The 19,561-nt window shown below is 34.5% G+C and overlaps 1 protein-coding gene across 1 annotated transcript in view; it reads left to right on the top strand.

The window, feature by feature from the left end:
* Positions 1 to 6,065: 6,065 nt before the first annotated feature.
* LOC113236403 (flocculation protein FLO11-like) overlaps positions 6,066 to 19,561 on the top strand; it is a 223,254-nt gene continuing 209,758 nt past the window's right edge. The window contains exon 1 of the mRNA XM_026472438.1: positions 6,066 to 6,492. Coding sequence (XP_026328223.1) covers positions 6,345 to 6,492 — 148 coding nt within the window. The 5' untranslated portion in view covers positions 6,066 to 6,344. The remainder of the gene's footprint in view (positions 6,493 to 19,561) is intronic.

Genomic DNA, 19,561 nt, shown 5'->3' with positions numbered 1-19,561 from the left:
AATATATCTTGTAATTGCGATTGTTGATTTTGTGTTCAGTCATATAATTATAGTATTTTTATGCCTAATCACTTTTAATAATTCAGTAAATTAAATAGAGAAAAAGTAATTTTGAATTATTGATGACCAGGACATAACATGAAAAAAAGAGTAGAAGAGAACTCAAAGTCAAAGTCAAAGATTATTTATTCCATAGGTAAAATAAATTTACATTTGAAAACGTCACATTTAAGCTACTGAACGAGCAAGAAACTCTAGGGATTGCTCTTTTCAAATAAACTTAAATGCTATGGAATACACTTTGAATCAAATTTGTGTGGATTCTGGAGCCATGTCGTCTTTCCATACATCTTTATCTAACACGTAGTCTTCAATTTTGTAATATGATTTTTCGATCAAAATATTTGGAGAGAGACTAATGGAAAGGAATAAAAAAATGCTTTTTCCTGCAATACTTACTTTAGTATGATATGATCATTGTATCGCCGCCACATTATTTTTTCGACGTAATCATTGCTAGTCCTATTTCCTCAAGCACCCAGCATGCTGGCTCATTCTCTCAACAGGTCCAATTTTCCTCAGCAGTATACATGGAAGTGTGCCTAATAACTGTTCCAGGAGCCAGGAAAATGTTTTTTTTTTGGGTTGAATGTATCCAAGAACTATAGTTGTGAGGACATAGTAAATAATTAACATACATACACTAACGGACAGAGTCCCATGGTGGAAACCTTCGTGGAAGTTTCGTGACGTTGAAAAATTCAGTACAGGCGTAGACTGTAGGCGAAGAAGTAACCTGTCGGCAACATTTCCTGTCAAAATAGTCTTTCCTTGACACCAAGTTGCAGTCTGTCGTAAATTAATCATTTGCTTCAATAGCGTCCTCCTGTGTTTGAATATGAGAGTGTTATGTTTATTACGCCGATAACGCTCCTTATTCCGTTATCATGATGACTGTTAATAATTAATTCGTGTACATAAATTTAAGCACTTTCAAAAAGGCGTTTTCTAGAATTGCCATGTCATGAATTAGATGTCGGACCCAAGAAGACGTCGTTTGGGATCTTCCATACTTACCAGAAATTCTATGACTAATATGGTAGTTGGTCTTACGAGCAGCACTAACATAAAAATGTATTTTTAACCGACTTCAAAAAAAAGGAGGTTCTCAATTCGTCTCTATAGTTTTTTTTGTATGCATGTTGCGCGATAACTCCGCTATTTGTGAACCGATTTTGACGATTCTTTTTTTGTTAGAAAGAGGGTACCTCAAAAGTAGTGCCATTTAAATTTGAAGGAAATATTCCACCTCTACGGGTGGTAAATAAGGGATGAATGACTTTTGAGGTCAGTTTTTTTAACCGGAGGTTAGGTTATAAATGTTTTTCTTTCTTAAAGTCGCACGTCGAAACATAATTACGTTGAATTATTTGTATGGTTAGACTTAGCTAATTTGTATTTTAACTATTCTCATACATTACTAGCTTAGATCCTTTAACTTTTTGCTTTGTATAACCAATATTAAACTACTTATTACGATTAATATTTAATAGCTGTATAGATCTATAAGACATTACAATTCAATTTGGGTATGAGCTGTCAAAGTGAATGACTGGCGCCTGTTGTCGGGGTTAGAAGCCTGTGTTACTAACTTAATAACTAGCTCTGATCGAAAGAAATAATTTACGTAATTTATAACTTTTCCGTCATGCAATACACAAATTACGTTATCCATATATTAGCGAAGTTTACTTGTTGACAGTGCCTGTATTGGTTCTTATCAGAAATATATGCCGTGCCTTTACACAGTCCATGTAGCACTTACAGTTGTGCCATTTGTAACCCTAATACCTGTACGAGGGAAGACCTCTACGCGGCCACAGATCGCGCAGTCAAGATGGCGACATACTATTCTTAATCAATATAGTTTAAAATAAAAGAAGCATGATTTCTGGTATCAACAAATTGACTACCATTCTGTCGCCATGTTCATCAACGGCCCATTAAGACGTCTCATTGCGCATGGGTCTCGTCTGAGAAGAGAAGTTAGGTTATTGACCACCGCGCTGATCCAATGCTGGTTGGGGAACCTTCCTTGACTTGCAGCGTTCTACCCAGCGAGGAGCACTGCTACTACATATTTATAAATAAGTGTAACTTAGGAATTAAAGTTATAAGTAAACATAGCCACAGGGCTTCGAAATAAATAAAATAAAAAAATAAATAAAATAACTTTATTTCAGTCTTCTGAAGGTGGTCCATACAATATCGACTTCATAATCTCTTCTCAACCTTCTCCCACTGCGCTACTTAAGATGACCATTATGCCACTTCTACTATTTTGACATTAATAGTTATTAAATAATTTGTACCTTTTAATATAAATTATTTAACCTAATGACATTTAACTTTAGTTTCCGACCAGATGGGTTGACGAGAGACATTGAAATGACAAGAAAATTCCACTGTTAATTCACAGTATACATTTACATTATGATTTTATTCGGCTGATGTAGAGTAATTTTTAGGTTCGATTTCTTTACTTAATTTCGACATTCTAGAATATTATCACGAAGTATTAGTTAATATTTGAGTGTAGGGTTCTGAAATATTGTTAATATTTCACGATAATACATTCGAATACTGAAATAGTAAAAATTGCCACCAAATTTGGGTACAAAAATCTTACCTGAAAATTACCCAATAGACACGTTTATTAACAACAATTATTAAACATCAATTCAATGTACACTAATTATGTACAATTAAATCACACCCTTAGCAGTAATAATGTACGAAAAATCTAAAAATATAAATACATCGTTTTACATATTTTAATAAAATTCGAAATTTAAAATCATCTTTATTTTATAGGTAAGCAAATCACACTTGAAAACGTCATATCTATTCATTAAACTCTACCGCTTATTCGTAAGGCAGATTCCCCTGAGAAGAACGGAATAAGAAACTCTAGGGGCTGCTCTTTGTAAATATACATTTGAATACATTTATCACTTCCAATATTTATTTCAAACATCTTAAATTGAGAATACCTGCAGGAGAATAATAGCTTTTGTCATATTTAGTACCAATCAAATGGGATATAAGGATTGGTGTCACATGAATTATTTTTTTTTAAATCAATTTTGTCAGTTACTCAAAGTCTTTGAATTTCGTTACTTTATTATTGAGAGTATAATGAGTATAACTTAGCAACAAAAACAAAACATAGTAAATTTTCATAACACACGGTCATTGTTAAAAAATTAAACATTATAAATATCTAATAAAAATACTATAGAATATAAGCAATTTATTTTATTTCGTATGAAATCTGGATAATAAGTCCTTTTGTTCAATCAAAGAATGCCTGAGTCGGCCCACAGGAGGAAGATCAGTTGCCATGGAAGCGGACTCCAAACTTCAAGTCGATGGTTGGCAAAAGCAGCACGACTTGTTTTCGTGGCCTACACATATGATAAGTGTCCAATAACAATTATTCCAATAAAATATCACATACTCTGCTAAACGTCTATCAAAAACAACACTTGCAACACGTATCGATAAAATTTAGGCTTTTTACAGCACTAATATTTGTTTTAAACCTGTAATTTAGGTGTCTTTATTATAGCCGTAAAATGAGGGAGGGACGCGTCACGCCATGGGCTCCCGTTGTAAAAAAATAATGAAGCCATCAAACAGTCCTATGCAATAAGGTGAATGTCGTGTTATTACTGTTTTTTAAATCCAGACACATTATAATATGTCAGTCAGAATTGCATGTTTTTGTCAGATTCTTGAATATATAATCTGTCAAATACTTAATTTTTAAATACGTCAGGTAGCTTATTGTGTATATAAATAATTTATAGGTGTGTATCAACGCATTATGAAAACATTTTTGCAGCACGCCATCACTGCACGAGTTGTGTGAATTGAAACGAATACTAACACAATGCTATTACAGTTTATATTGTTCATATTTCAAGCGTAGTTTATGTGTAGCTTATTCTTGACTTGTATATAAACAGACTAGATATAATCATCGCAAGGGCATACATCAAATTTTTATCTTATTTTATTTATTTACTGATTCATTAATATAATAAATTAAATGTGGTGGAGATATTATCTATATGCATAACTAATTATAATTAAACACAACACGCAACGCAACTTAAAAATTGTTAATATATATATATTAATATAATTTAATATATTATTTTGAAAAAATAATACGCATATCCAAATATAATCAGTTCCGAGAAGTCTAGGGGTTTGTAGAAGGGAATATCCACGTTATTGTTTGGTTTATCATAAAGTAATTAGGTTTACTAATTTTTTAATAATATTATTTAGTGACGACCTGTGTATTGCTGAGTCAAAAGTTTCATAAATTCCTTCCGTTCTGTAAATTCCTTAACTAAAGGTATGAACAGCCACCCACAAGCAACATAAAAAGCCACCTACATGGACTTCAATACTTTGTCGGCGAAACTGACGAAGTCACTTTTTCGTTGTTCTGAATTAGTTCCCATTTTCACATGCATGGTTTTAGTATGATTGTGGTGATGGATGTATTTATTTATAGATATGTATGAGTGGATGTATTGATTTTTTATTTTCCCACCACCTCATTTCCCATGAATAACTTAACGCTATTAGTATTATGCTATTATGTTAGGAAGATTACGTTATTATGTTAACATATGTTGTAGAACACAACTTACAATATCACTAACAGAAGCAATGGACCTGAAACCTATCGAAACTGTAGAAGTTATTACGTTAAAAATGTAGTAAAAAAACTGGAAACCTTATCAGGGAACTGAAAACAGCGTTTTAAACTTTAAAAATCAGAGAAGAACAGTGAAATGTATGATTGAACATTTGATACCAGGATTGTTGGGATGAATGATAACAATAGATGAGTTTGTTTTTATAAATATATTAATTACAGATTGTGGTATATTTATCCGGTTGCCAATTTAGATCTAACCCTAGCAATTGTGTATAATATTAGAGAAATGGTTGTAAATGTTATCTATGCAATATTCGCCCAGGTAAGTACCACTGCTCTCTATCTACTTCTACCGCAAAGCAGAACTGCTTTGTTTTATATTGGACGGTAGGAATAGCCAATGCAATCAGAGCGCAGAAGACTTAAGAAGATATTATATATCATTACTGGCAAGTCTATCTATATCCTTTTCATATGGTAGACCATCTACTTCCTTTGCCGATTCGAGTACAATAAAAAACCACATTTGCATTCCATTTATATCAAGAAAATATGAAGTCTCTCACCAGAGTTAAAATGATAACTTTCCTTAATTTGGAAGCTAGCTGTGTTCTTAAGTCCAATAAAACTTTACCAAACAATGTTTAGTAAACAATAAAAAGGATGACGTCGCTGTCAGTTGTCTTTACAAATTTATTTAACGAGGCAATTTGCTCTGTGTTAGAATTTCTATCGTTATTAAAATTTTGCAGTATACGGGAATTAGCACTATCGTAAAACATCAACTTTATACACGAGCTTTTACAGCTTCTGCGACGAAAATAATTGTGAGCCCGATCAGCCATTCTGCCAGACTGTTTCTATTTATGATATTTTTAAGTTTACGTTTAAATTATAACAATCGACGTAACGTTTTTGTGGTTAAATTTCTGTATTTATAGTTAAAAATATTTTAGTGAAAATTTATTTAACTGCATATTATATAAAATAAATATCGTGAATTAACAATTACAAATTTAATTATTGCGTTATTTCCTACTGACTTTCTACCGTTATTGTCAACATTCGCTATCAAGCCACAAGCTATTAATTCGACCACAATTTCTCTGATAGCTTATCTAACCATTAGAAACCAGCCGCAACTCAACGACCGATCACTGCTTGTGCGTCAAGCTACGCGCCGCCGCCGCCGTCGCTGCGCTCGCGCAAGTGGGGGCGACGCGAATAGGATTCTCCCACCAATCGTCAGTACCTTCGCTACCAATCGCGAGTGGCGCGCGTGTATCACCGTTCCATGAGCACATTTGAAATTTCGAAAATCTTTTCGAATCTTTATTAATATTTCACAATTTTATTTTGTAATTAGCTTATCGAGTAATTGCTACCCTAAATACAATCATATCACAGTGTTTTTGTGTTGATAGTGCCGTTTTTCGTAAGTAAAAGTGAATGTGTTCATTACCAAAACAATGTTGATGTTCGACCACGTATGTCATTGAAGCGTACCCCTTTAATCGGTGAAAATGTGACTGCTACCGACGTTTGATACAACGATCGGTGATCGAAGATGGCTTTCTCTGACTAAGTTGAAACGTTTGTTAAAATGCGGGAGTTTTTAAGGATCACATTGGTGTTTCTGTGCGCGATACTGCTAGTCCAGGACACGAGATGCGAGGAGCAACAGAGCACGACTGAAGTGGAGGATACCAGGAGTGACGAAGACAGGAAGGATGGCAAAACAGTCCTACCAGGTACGACTTAGTATTAAGGCTATAGCCTACAGAAACTTAAAAGTAGTGATCCCTGGGCAGTTCCAATAGTAATTATAGCAGCTATAATTATAGAGCACGCTCATTTAGTATAAATTGTAACTTATCAAACTTTATAGAAATAACTGTAGCAAAATATGATAATCGCTCGTAGTGGAAGTAAATACCAATGTGTAAACCTAATGTTGCATCAAGGCTGCGTGCTTCAAAGACCCAACCTTTCTCACTTAAACAAATAACTAAATACCAATTACAGACTTCGTGAATTCATTCTTTGCAAAGATATAAAGTTCAAACTCCGCCCTTTTTTATTCGAGAAAAACAAAAATATACTTCTTGTTTGGTATATTTCAGACAGCATTTCAAGTAGTACTTCAAGTATTAAGTACAGCTGCATTTCCTATCTCCCGATTAAAATTACATGTCCATATTGCCTTTGATTTTTGATACTGGTTTGATTAAACATTAGTAAATGAACATCACATTTGGAAATCGTTATTTTGTTAAACAATTTTGTAATTTATGACGTGTTCAAATGTGTATCAAAATCCAAATCTGGTTTTCGATATGAACCCTTGGACGAACGTTTGGTGCATAAATTATGCTGTACAAACTTGTGCCTTGTACTTATGACAAAATTATGACGTTTCGAAAACATTAAGGCACCGTGACATTTGACATTCAGGTTTGTTTATCAATATCTATAGCCACGTGAACTATGTCCTTGTTGTTAGTTATTGGAGGTTTCTGATCTCGAATATTTGGACTACGTGTTTTGTTATTCTGTTTGTTTATCTAAGGAATCCCAAGGATATTACGTTTTTTCTCATAATAAGTTAGGGATAACAAATTTCATTCTTGGTTATTCCATTCGAAACATTTAAGAGGATTTGCCTATGTTTCATTAATATCATTTACCATTCAATGTGTCTTTAATGCTTGGTATTTTTACATTCCATTGAAAATTTGCGAGGGTTCATCTATTTCTTGAACAGTCGTATACATACATCTTAATCATATTGTTGTTGCATATAGAAGTTGGGTAAGTTTTTGAAAACACACAAAGATCTGTTATCAAAACATAGAACGTTTGCCTGTACACTTTATTACTAACAATTAGTCACTGTTTTAGCTTTCTTTTCAATGAAAATACTATATTCAATGGTCATTCGTTATTAAACAATAAAAGGCTATATATTATTAATAATTATTTATTTCGGATAACAAGTAGTCATTTCTAATTAGCAATAGACTTGTTGTACCATGTTGGTATCTGTAACTTAGACCTACTTATTAACTCTACGGGCTCCGCGACCCGAAACCTGTTTTAGCCTCCGAAACGAGATTATGCCACTTTTTTGGCTTTTGTGTCGTCTGCGACCAGTCATTTGCTTGGAGTTCGAATAAGTCCATTTCCTCGGCGTCGCTCCAGCGATACCTGGATCTACGAACTGCTCTTTGTTCGGTGGACCGACTCAGTTAGGCTCTATTCACGTTCCGATGCTTTCCCTTTCTACATGACCAAGCCAACGAAGTCTGTGCGTTTTAGTTACACCGGTGATGTTTGGCTAGTCTTCCTTTTCTTATTCAACATTAGTGATTGTAGATTCCCCAGCTGCTATCTTTTTCAAATCCTTTCTATAAGCCACCGGGAGTTCATCCTTTTCGTATAGTGTGAGTTGTGTGTAGCTTAAACCTAATTAAATTAATGAAGCGTTCCATTAGAGGACAATTTTGAAAAAGAGTGTAGTAATGCACCTATAAAATTGTGAATACTTATCGATAAAAATGAAAGACGTAGAACACTATGAAAAATGTACATCAAAAGCACATTTTGCATAGCATCAAATTAAATCTCTATTGAATTCAATTATGGTTGATGTCGTTTACTTGTTGAGCTTGTTTATCTGTCATGTAGCCCTCCACATGCAAATAATTCCCCCTGTCACCATTTTGCCTGCAAACAAGCTTCAGTTACATAAATAACAAATAGTACCAGTAAACTGAGTGGTTCCACCAGTACCGTTTCTCAACTTCCACATTCTTTACTAGCACGTAACGAACCATCCACCCACTTTAAAAGTAACATCCATGAGTTACGAAAAACGTTATATTTTAAGGGTCTATTTAATTAAAGTATTGGTCTAACAAGTACTTGTCCAGCAAATAATGTAGCGCAACTAAATGGTTTCCACTGCACAAACAGTTATGATTGTAACAAATGGTAGAGGTATACAGTTGTGGAATGTGTTGTACTGTTATCAAACACAATACGTCCAATTTTCTGAGCATCGGCCTCTATTAAGGAAGAGGTTTTTATTATACCATGTTTACAATGCGGAATGAGGGCACTGCATATCTTTGAATAGTACTGTTAACGAAATTGATAGGGAATATTATAATTTAGGAGATAAATGCAATAAATTTTGCCAAGTAAATGTCTATGCGTAAAGACGGTACTCGTGAAACCGAAGCGCCGACCTTCCGTGCGCCCGCGTTGTTCCGCCGGAGTTTCGCAACAGCGTATTGTTGGACCATTTGCATTTGCCTTTTGCCACAACCGCACGAAAAAGTACGTTTTGACGTGTTGCATTGGGCAACGTTCCGTCGGCTATGGCCATGTAAGAATAAGCAAAACAAAACATAGCAAATCTTAATTAAAATGAATAGAGGCATACACAGTCAACGACACCATGGTAATATTATGTAAGTTTTCAGCAAAGTTCAAGAAGTTACGAATATTCCTACGTGATTAATCACATTATATGAATTTATTTACACAAAAGACAATTGCCTTTGTCTAAAGAATTTGATAACGTTATTGTCTAGGGCTACGATTGTTTCAAATTTGTATAAATATATACATGCGCATTATTACACCCGTCACGGATAATTGTAGATACTATGCTACCTGCACTGATTCATAAACATCATCATCACATCCGATTTCAACTACTGCTGGGTATAGCCGTAGTTTGTATCATCCATCATATTTTTGCGCTAGTTTCACCCATCTACGACCCGTAATTTTGATGACATCGTTCCCTATCGCGCTGGAGGACGTCTCACATTACTATAACCACTTTTTGGCCACCACTCGGTTGTCGCTATACACACTTTGTCATGTTTACTATGCCTCTGATATCCGATCTCCTATGTCTTGGACCTTAGTCCGTTTTTGGATATCGTAATTCGAACTTCGGTCTATATATAGGTTTGACGCCGAGGATGGCACATGGTTCTCTTAGTAAATTTTGAGCTTCCTGTGTTAGCGGACATCAAAATTTACCACCATTTCTTCATATATAGGTAGATAAGAAGTACACAACTTTCGTTTCCTACACGCTTGTGTTTTCTACGTTTTTTTAAAGGAATGGCTTATAATATTTTGAAATGTCTCTAGGCAAAGCCGATAAGTGCAATTCCGATTTATGTTATGTTACATGCAATTACTTTGTATTACTCAAATCATATTCGTATGCAACTGTATTGTTGCATTGTGAACGATTCGTTTTATAAAACCTTTTATTTCGGCTTGCGGTTTCTGTGGTTAACTTGAAAATTCGATTTTTATTTTATACGATTCCAAATCTACAAATATGTATTATGTATCTTAGTTTTTGTATCGTTTATTTTTTTAATTGTTTAGTGGTATATAAATGACTTGATTTCAATGGCAGTTTTGCAATTTGAAACTAAATTTAAACTGTTGCGCCTTGCATAAAGCTTAAATTTTGCAGAGTGTAAAGATTATGCATGTCTAATTTCAACGCCATTTCAATCTGCGATTCCAATCTTGTACAATAATCTCCATATTGGTTGTTAGCATCAACACTGTGCAATATTTCACGCGTTGATTTAAATTTGCCATGCTATGACCCAACACTGCTGACCCTTTCATTCTGATACTATCAAGGGAATGTCTAAAAGGTCATACGATTCCCAATTTCTTTCTTCAGTTTCACCATAGTCCTTGGTTATCACTGTCAAAAATACAATAGGAATTTCGAAGGTGTTTATCAGTAATCAATCAACTATTGTACAAATAACATTTGCAAGAAGAAGATGATCAATGTATCGTCTAAAAGGGAAAATGGCCTTCGCACGATTTGATTCGATTTGTTTGACTTATTTGTTAGAAAGTTGCAACATTCTAGTATATATCTGAATCATGACTGTTATTAAGCGTTTGATACCCTTGACTATAGTTCTGATTTGTAGTTTTCAATTACGTGTATTTGTGTGAAGAAATGATGTTTTCTTATATTTAATGTTTATTTAATACTATTTACAAGTATTGGTAGTCCAAAGATTACTTCAAGGTTCAACTTTATGACCAAAAATGAAAGAAACGTTGTAATTTCAAAATTTATACGTTGAAAACCATTCTTATATTATTCATTCACTATTGCCCCTTGTTGTTATTGTGTGGTTTTTAATTGTAATAAGTTGTGTAAGTGGTTAAATAATATCAATATCTGTTTATTTTTTACTGTAGTTAATATTGACTGAAAAGGTGACTGAATCGAGTTCTTAGGTTTTCGCGATTGTTATACATAGGAATGAAACTATTTTTCCGGATTTAAATCTCTCAAAATTTTAAATAGAAAAATTAAGAAATTTAAATCTCTCTTTTCTCAAAAAGAGTCAACCGTGACCATGGGACCTGTAAAGGGCCCGAAACGTCGGTTTGTTTGAAAAAACAAATATACGCGATTTAAATCCGGAAAAATAGTTTCATTCCTAGGTGACTGAATGTTTCAAATTTAGCTGTACCATTTGTATACGTTCCAATAAGCGTCATATCTAATTTGTTACACTTCCTTTTTCTAAGAAAAACTGGAGTGCCCCTACGTCAATCGCGTTTTTGACTATTCGCGTTCCAGTTAAATGAAATTTCACACCTAATAACAAGTAAACAATGAATGTTTACGTCATTACATCAATGCAACATTTCGTTATCGACATGATAAACACTAATACTGTCTAAAACGTTCGAAACAAAAGAAGACTTGTACTATATCTGCTTGTCTTTTGCTTCACTTACCAAAGTTCATAATGATGACTTATAAAAGCTGAACGCTATTGTTTGTATGGTTTCTGAACTTGTTATCCTAGGAGTTATCAGAACGCAGCTACTAGTGATTTAGGGTATTAGTCTTCCCGAGCAACTTTTTAAGTTTTTAATCGTCACCGTGACCTTTGAGTTGACATATTTTCCTTTTAATTCTACAAGCTCATAATACAAATTACAAGTTTAGTGGAGCTTAAATCATTCGCACTCCAGCATAGCCTCTATCGGCTTCCTGTTCACAATGGAAGTCGGTTTCCTCTTCGAACAATGCCTGCGCACACGCAGCTACGTTTTCTCTGGCCTTTGTTGGATTTTTCATACTAAATGCATTGTTGACTGTTGAGATTTTTTTAACTTCATTATTCTTAGTACGTTGTTTAATTGTATAATGACTATTTTTTACTTTATTGATTATTTAAAATTTGATAAAAATGAGATAAAAAATATTTTACATTTGAATATTTACAAAATTATTACTGTCAAAATGTTACGATGGTTTTGGTTTTACATAAATGTTATACTTATGCCTTTGGATTTACATTGGGTAGGCAGAGAATATTGATCGCCGCATTTTACAAACCTGGCAAATAGCTCTTGTTCATTTACGTACATTTCTGCCTTCTTTTTAGCTTCACATAAGTATTATACGGTGGTAATATTTATGCTTTCAATAGTTTCGTTCACTATTGATGATTTTATACCATATCCAGGATGGCATAACATCTTCCAGGCTTCGTTGTCTATTTTTAATATTTCCCAAAATATCATTTGATGTTTGCTTTTATAATTATGTGTTTTTAGTATCAGTTTGCCTTTTTTTGAGCCCCCATTGTTTTACGTAGTTAATTATAAATGGTAATGAGTTTAATTGCGTGCAAAAAATTAATTTAATTTGCATTATTCAAATGTTAATAACAAAGAGAGAATTATACGTTTGAAATTGAATTGAAATTTAAGAAGTAATGTGACATATACTCGTATACGAGGTGACTGTGGGTTCCCGATGATTCCCTAACACAATATTATTTTACTTATCTTACTATCTTTATAACTAAGTTACTGTATTGTATTTTAACTGTAATTTTATTTTCAATAAAGAATATTTCATTCATTATTTTCTAACACAGTATTTTTTTTATTAAAAAAGAAGCGAGCATTTGACTTCTATCTGACCAGATGGAAAGTGACGTTCATCGCCACTAGAGTAGAGTCGACGATGAGTGCATGCTCCATCGTCGACTAAATAAGACCTATTCACTCTCGCCTTCAAAAAGCCTACTTTATATGTCATCATCAGGGAACAAATCTGCAGGCAGGGAATGCCACTCCATGGCCGTTCGCCATATGAACGTGGAAGCGAAACGCTTCGTGCGAATCCTTGGAATACCCACAACACAGGGGTGGAACCCCAGCCTACGTCTGGTCTCCCGATGATGGAAAGGAAAAAGAAAGGAGAAATTAAATCATGTAATTCTTTCGCACACTCTTCGTGATATATCCAAGTGACTGCGATTTCATAAATACAAGTAGTGTATTTTGAAATAAATACAGTAAAGCGTTTTTTAATAATTTTTAATGAATTCCAAATTAATACTCACTTTGAAATCTATTGTGTTCTCAACGGAATAGTAAAACACAATTAGTTACCCGTATATGTATACACATCAAAAGTGTCTAGGGATCAAGTGCGTTTTTGTCCATGACGGAAAATCTGGTTTTTTAATTAATTTCTTTAACACCAACGTTTTTTTGACGCTTTCGTAATTTAAAAAATAAGTTACTAAATAAATAATTTAATAAATTTACCTAGATATTTTTATTATACTTTAATATAGCGTTATGAAATATTTCAAAAAAATACCTTTTATCCCTAAACACTTTTGACGTGTGTATATGCCGTCAGGGCTGGAGTAGACAGATTATGAATCTCTTTCGCTACCACCACTCGCATCAGTTTTAAAACGCGCACGTCCTTTCATTTTGATTTTTGTGATATGGTCGTTTTAAGCACATTTTCCACAATCAATTTTTCCACTTTCGCTATTTAAATTTGAATCGCTCTATAATATGTCCTTAAACGAGAAGAAAGTGTAAGCTTCAAAATATTTTCAATAAATCACGAAATAGTTTTGAGCGTAGTACGATTAAGGCTGTAGTGTAATGCCGTTGATCCCTCCGAGACAATCACGTAGAGGACTGTATGAATGCTAGGCAAGGGTCTCCTCTGGAGCCATGGCTTAGGCCATTATCTGCCATCTGTGGTTTAGATGGGGTTAGCGTTTATTTTCTAAGGGTTGTGGACCTTTCTTTGCCATGCGGGTGTCATCTTTCTTTTGCCGTCCACAAAAGGTACTATGCATTAAAAAATGTACGTGACATAGAAAATAAAATCTAGCTACATTCCATGACAGGATGGAGGAATTGAGAAGCAACCATTTTCCCACCATGCGACCACCGCTCTTATAAAATATGAATAGCACGTAGTATACTCATCAGTAGTAGTCTGTTGTTAACTTTTAACTTGTTTAAGTAAGTTACTTGTCAAGGATAATAAATACTTCAAAATCACTTCACAGACTATTGAGAAAAATGAAATTATATATATATTAATAACCAGGACTTAAAAAAAGGATGTTACAAAACTGTAACAGATTCTCATTGTTAACAACAATCATGTAACTTAATTGTATTCTTATTAGAGTGCAATAGGGTTTATTGTACTTCAAAAATTTATTTAATTACAAACCTTGGTAATCTGATACTTATTCCATTATATTTAAAGACCATATAAGTTTCGCATACAGTACATGATACCAATGCTTATACAAATGTTAGAGTCAGACAATTGAATAGTAGTCTGTGTGTCGTTGTAATAGGAACGAATACATGTGAGTATTAAAGTTACAACATTTGCGTGCATGGAGTGGAACGATGGACTCGTAATGCTTTATGTTTTGGTTATGGAATGCAGTTAAAACTTTTACAAAACTAGACTGAGTTGGTTATGTTAGTTCTCTAATGCTAAATAGGGAGTTAGTGATGCGGTATTTAACGTATGTTACAGTTTAAGCGTGCAACACAAATAAGCAGAAACGAGAAACTATTTTTTTTTACAAGCAGTAGCGCTCCTTGTGAAAGAATTCGTTCGAGAAGTCTGCCACCGTATCTGTTTCGACCGCCAAATAGAAGATAAATAGTTAATGTTTATTAAGCACAATACAAGTGTAGAGAAAAATATAAAAGTTATATTGATCATAGCTATTTGCAATAGTTTGTGCTGAACATGGCATAAATATTGAAAAGCGTGGAAGCTCAAACGACGCCGGTTTTCAGCCAGTACCGTATGTGTGAGAATAACAATGTGAGAATTGTTACGTTCTATGAAACTACAGGCACATGGGATTTGATAACTTATTGGCTTGTATGTCTAGTGATGGACGCAGAAGCGGTATCGACCAGCTCCGAGTGGCCGTGTTGCTTACCACCAGGCGTACGACTTGTTATTTTCGTCAATTGTTATCATAAAAAAGATCCTGGGAAAAGATTGAAAGTTGGAGTCTTTCAAACTTCTAAGGTGGACGACGGATCATGCGCGCTCCCGCGCGGAGACGCGATGTCATGTGTGTTGTATGGCTGAGATACTTTGGTACAACGTTAAAAACGCAGCTCCGCACACCGTTGCGTGTCGCGAAACAGTGTGATAATCGCCTAAGAAAACATTTAAAAAAATATATCTCATTTACACGGTCAAATATTTGCACGCCACCTCGTATCATTACCCAAGTACTTATAATCGGTTGTCAGGTTATTAAACAGGAGAGCTATGATATTTGTGATACACACCGCCTGGAAAAAAAACAAGTGCACGTCGAAAGAGTTTTGTGAGTATACGGTACATGCAAACCAATAACCACAAACTGTAACTAACTCTTTTTTGGGTAAAACTGTCAGGTTATTAAGGAAAATTCTCCAATATTCCGTCTGACCAAACGGATAGTCGTCACCTTGCAGACATGCAATAAATATATATGAATATGAACATAATGAAGTAACAATTAACTATTGGATCGAGCTGCATGGTTCTTAAACACTGTCGATGGAACGTTCAGTACATTTGTTTGTACAAGTGCCAATTGTTTAGTGAAATCCGTTGCTTAGTGTTTACAATAGCAATAATTAATACCAGAATGGTTCGACTTTACTTTCACTTGTGAATGCATTGACTGTAGTTCGTCGGAAAAAAGTGAGTGACAAATGGTAGCGCTGCCAGAAATCAAACAAATTAATAATGAAATATTTTTTATACTTTAAAATAGCATCCAAATATAAAACAATTATGTACTTTAGTGAAATTTAAAGTAATATTGTAGAAAAAGTATAAATATGGGTTACACCACTTTTGCGCTGATCGATCAACTCTATTAACAAATCGTCTTCTTACTATCTCAAACTCGTATCTTAAAGCACAAATTAACTGAAGTGCAAAAAATGCTTTGTATGTACAAATTTTGCAGACTGATTTCTCATCGCATTTCCTTCATATTCATCAACTGCCTCCGTGGCCGAATGGTTACCATGCAGGACTGCCACGCAGAGGTCCCAGGTTCGATTCCCGGGCCGGGAGAAATAGTTGTATGGCCTACAATTATTTCTCTCTTGAGTTTGGGTGTAATTTGTGGTTGTCTATGTGTGTGTCCATGGCACCCGCGACACAGGGTTTCCCTAGTGCGGGGCTATGTTGAGTGTGTGCGTTATTTATTTATTATTTATTTATTTATATTCACACACTGGCTTTTATCTGTTCTTAAAGTAATGCACCCAAATTAACACCCTTGATAAGAAATTTAAAATAAATGGAAAGTTTTGCTGCAGCTGAATAATCACTCTTTATAAGATACGTGGTTGCGATAAGGCATCGAAATGGTGCCTCGCCTATTCAACATTATTCGTGGGGAATGTCCTATTTATGATAATTCATTTAACTGCCTCCGTGGCCCAACGGTTACCATGCCGGACTGCCACGCAGAGGTCCCAGGTTCGATTCCCGAGTCGGGAGAAATAGTTAGGCCCTACGGCCTACAATTATTTCTCTCGTGAGTTTAGGTGTAAGTTGTGGTTGTCTATGTGTGTTTCCATGGCACCCGCGACACAGGGTTTCCCTAGTGCGGAGCTATGTTGAGTGTGTGCGTTATTTATTAAAAAAAAAAAAAAAAAAGAAAAAGTTTCAGTTATTACCACGGTTATAATACCACTAAATTTAAATACGCCATAATTCGATTTCATTGATCGTGCCCTGTTACTGGTGCATTCTAAAGTAATCAAGCTACATTTTACAGAGTAATTTTTTTTTTACTTATTACACAGCCATATTAAGAATGTGCTAAATTTTGTCATGAATAAGAAAGACTTCTTTTGGTTATACAATCACGTGACAACATTGGGTCGTTTTACGATTCATCGGCTATGTGTGCCAAATACGTGTCAGTTGTTTTTTAAAACATATTCCTGTTGAACAGTTCGTTTTGAGACAGAGCTATTATAGAAAGCCATTGAAATGCTCGATTTTGTTTTTTTTTTAATGTAATACCGTTTTGTATAGACACGGCTTTAGGCCTCAGTTATTTTAACTAAACTAACGAATAACTGTAAATATTGTTTTCAATAATTTAGACACTAAAGTACGGGGCTTATTTAATAGAGATAGAGATATATTTCGAGTTCTTAGGTTTTCGCGATTGTTACACATAGGAAATGAAACTATTCTTCCGGATTTAAATCGCGTATATTTGAAAAAACAAATATACTAGAGATATATTTATTTGTAAGCATACAAGGTAAAGTTTACATGTTTAAGATTACACTTGTGGTTCAGCGTGTTGCGTCTGTTTTTAAAGGAGTTTAGAAAGTTCAATTAATAGTGTTTGTTTTATTCTGCAAGATATATTTTATTCAATAAAAGTACTTAAGGAAAATTTTTTCGATCCAAAATTTTTGACATTCTTGTACCGAGACTAACCTGCTCAGTGACTGAGTTACCGGAGGAGAAACGCGAAAAACTGTTTAAAAATAATCAAGTTGTTTAGGTAACGGTATTACAAAAAATATACTAGACACCTAAGGATATTGTCTAAAGAATGTGCTAGTTTCTTACACGATAGGATGTACTATACTCAATCATGTAAAATCCTGAAAACAGGCTAAAACAAATTGTTTAAGAATAAAATATCTAACTTTATATGGAGAAATTTCTCTTAGAAGTACTACAAAGAACTTGCTAAATTTTGGTTTTCGTCTGAAGCCCTATAGTTATTAAATTCACATTTCACACAATTTCACACGGACGCGCCGCCCGCTGCCCCGTCAGTCGCCATCAGGCGCTTGTCGACGTCGGACCTGTGTCACATTTTCTCCATCTGTTCTTAACAGCGCGGATTGCGGGACGGGAGAGGCGACACCCACACTCCACTTCCTAAAATCTAGGCTCGCGTAGAAATACCCCGCTTTAAACTATTACAAAAATCTGTCTAAGAAATGTGTGGAAGAAAGATAACTCTTTTTTCCCCAACATAAATTCGCCAGACGTGTTCTATATTGTACACAGTGTGTGGCCAGCGTATAACAAAATAATTGATATACAATTTTAGTTAAACAACCACTCCCATACATTTACATACATGCCGTTCCATTCAATTGATATCGCACCAAGTCAAAAGCATTCCGATCCGCCCATCCGCTTAACGTCACAGATTCGTAGAAGATGAAGCGTTCTTGTTTTAAAGGAAGTTCTGTATAGCTGTGCGAGGCAATTATTTTATTGTTGTTTTATTATTTCTTTGGCGCTATTCATTTGTTATTTAACTTTGTTGAGTAATTCATATAATTGTTTAAGCTTGTTTAAAATTTGTGTCCTTGTAAGGAACCGGTGGAGAAAAAAATGCAAAGGCGACTGCCAATGTTCCTAGTCGGAGATACAAAATCTTATAGGAGTCTAAGGAGGTGTTTAGGCTGCAGTTCATCATTTTAGCCCAATACAGGGACTTTGCACGTTTGCCAAGGATTGCGAACTATATTCGAAATGCAGGTTTTAGCACGAGCTTTTCTTCGCCATTAGCAAGTGATACTAAATATTCAGAAATAATGTGTAACTTAGATATTAAAGTCATGGGTACACGCCGCCTCAGGGTGTCAAAGCGTAGACCTGTCAACTGAGAAGCAACCGTTTTCCTTCTACTATCTTCTTCTCACCCCAAATTTCATACACAATCTCTCTCAATTACAAGTAAGTAGTAGCAATAGAGTTCTAGAGAGACTTAAAACGCAGAGTGGCATTGCAACTGTTATGGATAAGCGTGTTGACGGGTTCATTCTGTCTCTTGATATCATAAAAAAAGTAAGGATATGAATATTTGTATTGTTGCCTAGTCGAATCTCCTAAAGTATTTAAAACAATCCGTATAAGGTACACCATCAATTCGTGCTGTTCACTATGCCTACACAATATTTACAAGCCTTTAATCATTTCTTAAGTCTTATTACGAGTAATTATAAACCATCCAAACTATTTCGTATTCCTACTCCTACATATGGCCTTTGATTCTTGTTATTGTTAATCAAGTGGGTGGAATATGAACTTGGGCCATGCTGATTAATACCAATTTACCTATGCGGTTAAGAAGTTATCTAAAACGATTGTTTTCGTTCACAAGCGCTTGTGTTACGTGGTGTGATAGTGCAGAAATGGCTGCACATAATAAGTTTTAAAGAACAGTCATTGTCGCAAGTTAATCTGCTAATTATATTCGTATATGTAGCTTTTGTAAACTTGCGTTACGTGTTGTTTAAATATTTAAACCACAAAATGCTTTGATATCATTTAAATTATTTGCTTCAATATTAGACAATGGTGGTGCTCAAGAATGTTTGATTTTTAACAATTTGTTTTTGTTAAATTTATTATATTACACAAGATTTGAAATA

Source organism: Hyposmocoma kahamanoa, unplaced genomic scaffold, assembly GCF_003589595.1.
Source record: "Hyposmocoma kahamanoa isolate Upper Pololo Valley unplaced genomic scaffold, ASM358959v1 92, whole genome shotgun sequence".
Taxonomy (NCBI): Eukaryota; Metazoa; Arthropoda; class Insecta; order Lepidoptera; family Cosmopterigidae; genus Hyposmocoma; species Hyposmocoma kahamanoa.
This window is presented reverse-complemented; position numbering and strand designations above follow the sequence as displayed.